General features: G+C 47.8%; 1 protein-coding gene across 1 annotated transcript; it reads left to right on the top strand.

Moving 5' to 3' along the window:
- The first annotated feature begins 2557 nt into the window (after positions 1–2557).
- LOC123410802 (polygalacturonase inhibitor-like) lies at positions 2558–3669 on the top strand. The gene has a single exon (XM_045103743.1). It carries the CDS (start codon positions 2586–2588, stop codon positions 3441–3443), a length of 858 nt encoding a protein of 285 aa, XP_044959678.1. The 5' UTR covers positions 2558–2585; the 3' UTR covers positions 3444–3669.
- Positions 3670–8960: the final 5291 nt, after the last annotated feature.

The raw sequence follows: 8960 nt of genomic DNA, 5'->3' as shown, positions 1-8960 counted from the left end.
CATGGCACAAAATGAGACCGTAGGCCGGTGGAGATGGGTAGGAACTATTGATTCCGCGAATTGAATAGGAAAATGGGTGGAGGATGTAGGAGATCAGAGGGGCAGCAAAATGAGGGAAGAAAAACGAGAGACAGAAGAGGAATAAGCAAATGAGGAGGAAGATGGAGCAAGATGGAGGAAGATGGGGGTTGGCAGGGGCTATCCATGGGCTCTTCAACCTCCTGGAGGCCGACGGCCCCTCTTCGGCCACCCCCACGCCGACAGGTGGCTCTTCGGCCACCCGCAGGCCGACAGTCCCCCATCGGCCACCCAGAGGCCGACCGATCCCCCATCGGCCACCCATAGGCCAACGGGATGCTACTTTTGACATTTTTAAAAACGCATACATGCTTTTTGAATTTATTATAAATCACGTACTAGTTTTGAAAAAAAATCCTCTCTCGCGCGCTGCATACTTGAGCTTTCGCTCGCAACTCCACCTACCCATCGAGCTGCGGCGCCGCCGCCGCCCGCGCCACCTCATTTCTTCCGATGACCGTTTCGGTGCTTCCCTGGCCTATCCCCGCACCACCGCTGCTTCCTCCTTCTCTCTCTAGTCACAACTGCCCCTCTCGCGCGACAGTCGTCCGACGAACAGCGCCCGGGCGCCCACTATCGCTCGGCGCGTGCAAGGTGTTTGACAAAACTCCCGCAAGGTATGTACTGGATTCAACTACACATTTTTTTACATGAATTTGATGCATGTTGTTTGTAGTTTTATAGCTTAGTTTAAATTAAACATTGTAGCTGAGTTCCTCATATGATTCTTCCGAAGAAGAACTTGATATGGAAGAGGAGGACGATCTTGCAATGATCCTAGTTATGCACATAAATAAAAAACTGAAACACGGTGGTTCGGTTATGGGTCGGCAGAAAATTTGGAGGGATAGGATTGATGCCCGCAACAGATTGATCAGGCACTATTTTGCGGATAATCCCGTGTATCCCGAGTCGTACTTCCGACGTCGGTTTAGGATGAGCACCAAGTTGTTCACGCGCATTGCAGAGAAACTAGCGAGCCATGACCGGTTTTGCAGCAAAGAAGAAATGCAGCGGGAGAGCTCGGGCATAGCACATTTTAGAAGATTTAGACTACACTCAGTATGAGCTCTTGGGACATCCTATGCGAGTGTGACGGAGGGCTGAAAGGGTAGCCCGTTTTGTTGCCTCTTATCATGCCATTCGGCGTCGCGAAACGCATGTTGATCTTCAAAAGGATCTCATCGAGAAATGGTGAGCATGGAATGGCCGACAAAGAGCATCATGATTTATGCATTTGATGTTGTATTGTTGAACTATTTGTTGTATTTGAAAGATAAACTATTTATTTGAGTTACTAGTGCATTTGAACTTAGAACTTTTTAAAATTAGAACTACTAGTGCATTTGAACATTTAAACTATTTTAGATTGTATATGCAACTATTTGAACATGTGGACTTAAAAAAATTAAGATCGGATATTTGCGGACAAATGCGGAAGCAAATTTACGAGCCACCATCGAAGATGCCCTTATCTTGCTCGGTAGTACTCCCTCTCGTAAAGAAAAGTGATCTAAATGTTGTTATATATCTTTACGGAAGGAGTACTACATAGTAATCAAATTGTTAATTCACTAAACATGTCCTAATGACCCATTCATGTGCACCTTTATGTTTTTTGTTTCATTTGAGAACATAGCTCCATGATCTACTTCATCTGTTTTTAAATATAAGTCTTTTTAAAGATTTTACTATGAACTACGCAAGGAATAAAGATAAGTGAATTTATATTTTAAAAAATGTCTATGTACTCCCTCCGTCTTAAAATAAGTGTCACAGATTTAGTACTACGTTAGTATAAATTTTATACTAGATGAGCGACACTCATTTTGCGACAGAAGAAGTACATTTGTATATAGTTCGTAGTGAGGTTTTTAAAAAGACTTATATTTAAAAACGAATGGAGTATATGTGTGTGCATTGCAATGGCTCGTTAAGTTTCTTGCAGTAATGCTCAAATCGAGTGGTGTGTAAGAAGGATTGAGTTAGCCTTTTGGTATTAAACATTTAGTATGTGAACTCAATGTGTAGCGAGTATGAACATGCCTTGCCTTACAGCCAGTATGATGGATCACAGAGATCATGATGACACCAACAGAGTGGACCTTGGAATTAGACACAGTAGATTGGTGGGTGGCGGTAACTGTATCTACTCGTGTTATAGTTTTTCGATGAAGGTTTTTTTTTATCTCTTCGTGTTACACGCTGTGGTGCCCAACAAAGGGTTTGCGTTGCCCTTAATGATGAAGTAGGACAGATACCATTGACGAGGGCAGAGTGGACCATATGGCTGTACAACAGTCAGAGTGGCCAAAACATGTCCCCGTGCTTGGTTGGGATGTAAGAGGTGTGGTACCAAAAGAGTTTGCGCACGACATACGCATGTGTGGCATGACACTGCGCTCTCCACGTCGGGTCAGCAATGTACAGCTGGGTCGATTCCTACTTATATGTGGTTCTCAGCCTCCACACTCGCAGTCTTCTCTCTCACAAGGAACACTACCACCATGCAGCTCACGAATCCGTGCCGCCGCACCATGCCGTTCTTCGTCGGCGTCGCCGTCCTTGTCCTCGCGGCGGCGGCAGCGCGGGCCGACGGCGCCCTCTGCGACAAGTCGGACAAGGCGGCTCTCCTGGCCATCAAGTCCGCCCTCGGCAACCACCCGGACCTCTCCGGCTGGAACTCCACCGCGCCCTGCTGCGCCTGGCCGGGCATTTCCTGCAGCGCCACCACCGGCCGGGTCACCGAGCTCACGGTCTTCGCGCTCAACATCTCCGCGCCGGTCCCCGCCGCCATCGCCAACCTCACCGCGCTCCAGAGCGTCAACCTGGCCTACAACCGCCTCTACGGCCGCATCCCGGAGTTCCTGGGCCCGCGCGCCCTCCCGGACATCACCTTCCTCCGCCTCGACGGCAACCGCCTCGACGGCCCCATCCCGCCGACAGCCACCGTGCACGACCTCTCCGTCGTCGGCAACCGCCTGACCGGCCCGCTCCCGGCCGCCTTTGCGGGCGCGGAGTTCGGCAGCGTGGACGTCGCCGACAACCAGCTCACCGGCGACGCGTCGGTGCTGTTCGGCGCCAGGAAGCGGGTGAACTCGTTGCGGCTGTCGCGCAACCGGTTCGCGTTCGACCTCGGCCGCGTCGAGCTGCCGGGGAAGCTGGACATACTGGCCGTCGACCACAACATGATCTACGGGGCCATCCCGGCTGCCGCGGCGACGAGGAAGTGGCTGGCGTTCGACGTGAGCTACAACAATCTGTGCGGGCCCATACCGCAGGGCCGGTACACGCACAGGTTCGGCCCCAGGCACTTCGCGCCCAACAAGTGCCTCTGCGGCCGCCCGCTCGCGCCCTGCAGCTAGGTGCCCGGGTGGGACAGTCAGGGTGACCGACCGACTGATGATATATAGCTGTTGCTACTACTTTCGCTGTGTTCTGCTGCTGCATATCTCCAGGCTTCGAGTTAGCAATAAGGCCCTTCTTAAGGTAGTTCGTGATTAGTAAGTATTGTAAGTCCCGTTCTTGGCCAAATTTAATCACGAGCTGGCCACGTCGATCAGCTAATATAATATCGGGTTTTATAATGAAGGAACGTCTCGTGCAAGTCCGATTATGTTTGGCCGTCGTGCATTGCTAATTGGTTTCACTAACACTAACACACAGTAAAGGTTGGGGTTGAAGCACCTCTTGCCAACTTTTCCTAGTACACCGGCTAAAACACGAGGGTCAGCTAAGGCTCATTTAGATATGATATAGTTATGTCATATCTAAGATAATGCTCATATTAATTGTGGTATTATTTTTGAACACTGTTAAGGGTCGGCCCACAGATCTCGCCTCGAACCCTCGGATTTGACAGATTAAGAGCATCTCTAGCAGACTTCTTAAAACGCGAAACTAAAAGCCCACTTGTCAGTTCGCGAAAAACACATTTAAGGATCGGTTTGAGTTACGGCCGAACAGACCCATTAAATTTAAATTGAAAAATTGATTATCGGTTTTTTTCCCCACGCCTTCTTCATTTCGCCCGTGTGCATGGTCGGCTAAATTCGCTCATATAAAATCGACGAAAAACGAACGGAGCGATCAAATACAAAGACGTCGGCATTCAGGAAGGCTCGTACAAAGCGTCGAACACGGAATCCATGTAGGAGGTAGCTAGGAATCCATCGAGGAGCTAGCTCCCGTCGGAATACATCCAGGAGCTAACTAGTTCCCGTTGTCGTCGCCGAATCTGGACAAGACGGCCAGGGCGGCCGCCAGGACGGGCGGGGCGGCGACGGCTAGGACAGGCGGGCGGCTGTCGGGGACAGACGGATGATTGCTGGGGATGGACGGGTGACGGACGGGGATAGACAGGATGGTGGCTGGGAGCAAGCCATGAAGGTTTGGATGACAGTTGGACTCCCGCCAACGGACTTTTGCATATACAGGGTGCTCTCGGGTTGACTCCGAAATCCTTATTTTTACGGGTTCAATGGGATGTTTACCGTGCCTTTAAAAAAATTATAGATCAAAGTCATTTACGGGGTCTATTCGGATCGCTTTTTTCGTCTAAAACTGTAAACCATCAGTTGTTTTACAGTTTGGTGTGTTTTACAAAGTCTGGTAAAGCTGCTCTAAGCGACCGAACAGCACCTTCTAGTATTGCAACACATGCTCTCTTGGAAGAAATTTCGACAACATGGTTAATGTTACAGAAAATTTTGCAACATAAATCAACTTGTAAAATTTTCATGCAACAAAGGTCTTGTTTTAATTTTTTGCAACGGAGAGCTCGTTGCAACTTTTTATTTTTTACAAAAGACGTATTGTTATAATATATTTTTTGCACTCCCGACATTGATGTAGAAATCCACTAGCGTAAAGCAAGCAGTGACATGCGTCGCACGGACGAGACGGCGGATGCCGTCGTGCAATCTGCCGCGTGAAACAAAGAGTATTCCAAAAAAGACAATGAAAAATGATATGGATCAACCAGCACGCTCGCATCCTCCGTCTTGATTGCATTGACTCCCATGATCTCTCATTTCTGTAACAAGATTTATTTTGCAAGAAAAATATGTAACATGACCTCTATTACAAAATATTTAAATTGCAGCAATTACAGAAAAAATTATAACAAGACAACTATTGCAAAATAAATTGCAACATGACCTTCATTGTAGAAAATACATACAACAACATCTTTGCAAAAAATCTGCAACTTCAACTATGTTTACAATGATAATGGGTGACGTGCGGTCACTCACTCTGTCGTGTCCACATCTTGCGAGGCGTAAAAATATGGAAAACGTTTGTCCACGGCACGCCGGCTGAACCTTTGCGTCAGACGTGCCCGACGCGTTCGATGAAGGGGCGATCCTGCGGCCTAGCGCTTGCCCATGTAGACCCACCCTTAAAATTTCTTGGCTGTCTTTGTCACACCCTGTGTTTGTATCACTTCGTCACTTTCTGTATTACAAAATTTGGAGCCAAATAAAAACTTTTGAGTGATTTGCACTACAAGTCCCTAATTTAGGAGAAATATTTTTCCCTAAAGATTTTCTCTTGATTCTATTATTAAAATAACTTCCCAAAACCACAAAATAATTATTTTAAAATTTATTTTTCTATTTTATTTAAATGCCCTTTTCTAAGATCGAAAATGCTATTTCATGGGAAAAAATAATTTCCTGTCGTATAAATATCTGAGAAAATTTAGGAAAACTTAAAGGACATATATTTTCCATATATGTGAGTTTAAATACATGGTCATGTTCAAAGTAATGGGTAAAACCCCTCAAACCCATTTTTGCCTATTCCGAGCTTTTGAAATATTTCCAAAGGAAATATTCTTAATAAATCACATGACAATTCCAGCATGTCACACATGTTGTTCGTGGTGATCATACCAAGTTACGTCTCTATCCAAGTTGATTTGGCCCACCTATAAATTCAAAAACCTCTTTTGTCTAGAACCAAGTATGAACAACTCTACATTGTCAAGTTTATTCAATTGATCCCAAACTTTGCAGGAGTGATGAAAACCCCAAATGAGGATGGTATGCAAAGTTTTGCATTTGTGGTGTTGAATTGATCGCACATGTCCACAGGATTGTACTTCTGCCCATTTCTAGAGTTTTCCAAGTCTTCATTATCAACCTTGCTCACATGAGCTCAAACTTGGTACATCCTACTATTTTTGCCCATCATCTAATCCTGTTAATTCTCACTGCCTTTGGAGAAGGTTAACTTCCCCAAACCAGCATCAAGCACCTTCTGGTGGTTTTGAAAACCAGCAACTATCACCCCTTTACCTCCATCCCTTCACTCCAAATTGATGTCACAAGTTTCCTGTGTCGCCCCACACCCGCAGCCGAGAGCCCCAGCTCTAGTTCAATGGGAGGAGGACAAAATCCACAATTCCCTTCCTGATTTCACTATGGAAGCAATTGTTTTCCTCTTCCCCTTTGACCACCATTGTTTCCCTCGGCTCCAATGCACCCAGGGAGCATCTCCACAACTCTCAGGCGCTACCAGACACGGCGGGGACACGCCAGAGCGCGCCAGCATGTCATCGCATGCCAAAGCAGCGTTCTGGACGTGCCACAGAGCGAGCCTGCATCAAGGGAGGCCAGCCCCGGCCAGGCCTCGCCCCATAAGTTGTCCAGCATTGACCGCATCAACGTCAGCACCAGCGCCATGGAGGGTCCCTCCTCTCTCTCCCCTTTCTTCTGCCCTGGCGACGCGTGACTGCGCGCGCCCGAAGCCGTTAGGTGGAGCTTGCCATCGTGATGCCTACGGGATAGCCCCGCTCCCCCTCGACCCCTCCTACATGCGTAGACCTCACCCACAAAGGCCACATACTCGCCCCGGGCCTTCTCTCCCTCGCTAGCCGTTACTGTGGCCTCACCGGTGCACCACCTCTCGGCGGACCGCGTTCCCCCTATAAGGAGGCCACCCCCGGCTTCTCTCCGTCCCTCTAGAACCTCTCTCGCATCTCCAATCGACCACCCCAACACCCCATTCGAGCTATTCGAGCACGAGTGCTCTAGATCGCCTAGGCGTCGCCGCGTCGGGGCTCCGTCAATCTAGGGGCACAGGCCCGCTCCGGCGTTTGTTTCACCTCCATCTGACCGCAAGTGACCCCTTCTTCGTCTCCACCTCTTCCCCGACCTGCTCCCCTCTCTCAACATCATCGTCAGCCACCTCCCAAAGACCTCTGTCGCGGCTTCCTCGTCGATGGTGAGTCCAGCCATCTCAGCCACCCCCTCGACCTTCATCCGAAAGGCGGGAGTGCAAGGAACCCATTCCTGCACTTGCCCTTCGTCGTCATCGTCGGACCTGCCGTCGGTGAGCCTCTCCTCCCTTTTGTCCCGAGGTAGAAGACGACCCGACAGGGGCATCCCGCCTGTCGATGTCTCTCTCTCTCCCTCTTCCAGTCGCTATCGCATGGCCCCGCATGTCAGGTTCAAACCTGACGGCGCGCGCGCACCTGGGCTGGCTAGCTGGGTCGGCCCAGCTGCTCGCTGGCTCTGGCCTGGGCAGAGTGCCTATTTCTCTTTTCTTTTTCTGTCCCTTTTTCATATAATTCCACAAAATTAAATATTCATCCAAATCCAATTATTTTTTCACCATAAATCTTGTAAAAATATATAGGATTAAATAAAACTATTTGTGTAATTTTTACAAAAAAATTTATACATAGTTTTAATTTAAAACCTAGTATTGAGTAATTTCAGCCTATGTTAAAATAGTTTTCAAAAGCTTTTTCACTCCAAAACCAGAAGCAAGTATTTTTAGATGTGAAGTTAGTATTTTAGAGAGTAGCGTGACATTTTAGGAGTGAGTTGTGTGTTCTGTTTTTGTTGTGATTCTTATTATTGTTATTACTATCGCGATGATAGATTATGTGGTTGACAAAGGACTTGGACCCGAAGACCTCAAAGACCCTGGAGACTGTTGATCAAGGCAAGCAACCTTTTGACCATGTCTAAGAAAATACTTTCATGCATGCCATGTTTATTGTTTCATTCCGATGCATGTGATCATGATTGAATCGGCAAATCCCTCGGTATGGTGTTTCCGATGGTGCCTCGTTAACACTTCCATTGAGCATGACCTTACCAGCTATGAGGGTCACACAGATAAAAACTTAATAGGTTGCTAGTAGTGCTACGCATAGGATGAGCATATGCATGGTGATGGTAACACGGAGGTGATTTCAAAGGCTTTTTGAAAACCCTGTTGGGTGCCAATAATGCCCGAGGGTGAAAGTGTTGAGATGGATGACCACTTGAGAAAGAAGTGGTGTACCAATAATGGTTTTGTGTGTGTGGTTTCAGAAATGGGATTAGATTTAAGATGTGTCAATCGTTCCAACCTTACATGTGCGACCACGATACCCCTTATGGGACGGGGCTTTGTTTATTACTTTCGTCGGTGCTGGCAAAGAGCCCACATTACTAGTGGCGGGAGTGGCATGGTCACTCTCGTGATGGGATCGTGTCGGGTAGGGCAACCATGCTGTTTTTACAAGTTCCGGGTACACCGTTGGTCGTTGCATGGATGATACGATCTAGAGAGAGGCTCGTAAGATGTACATCATGTGGGTTGGGTACCAGTCGAGTGGACTCTTTGTTTAGTGTCGTCAGGGGAAAGGTATTGTTCGGGTGCTTACCTCGGGTATGTTACATACCGCGAGTCATGGATGACACGGAAGTTCCCCGAGTCTTGTGGGTACAGCGCACAACCTCTACAGAGTGTAAAACCATCCGAATAGTCGTGTCCACGATCAAGGATAGTTGGGTAATCCTGCTTAAACTACCTCTAGTCGTTTCCGCATAAACCAAGTGTGTGTGTGTGTGGGGGGGGGGGTAAAAAGGAGAAAAGATGGT

This window comes from Hordeum vulgare, chromosome 7H (genome assembly GCF_904849725.1).
Source record: "Hordeum vulgare subsp. vulgare chromosome 7H, MorexV3_pseudomolecules_assembly, whole genome shotgun sequence".
Taxonomy (NCBI): Eukaryota; Viridiplantae; Streptophyta; class Magnoliopsida; order Poales; family Poaceae; genus Hordeum; species Hordeum vulgare.
The sequence above is the reverse complement of the archived record's forward strand: the minus strand, read 5'-3'. Positions and strand labels throughout refer to the sequence as shown.

Excerpts from the sequence above, each read along its gene's own strand:
- LOC123410802 (XM_045103743.1), top strand. The coding sequence starts at position 2,586 with ATGCAGCTCACGAATCCGTGCCGCCGCACCATGCCGTTCTTCGTCGGC.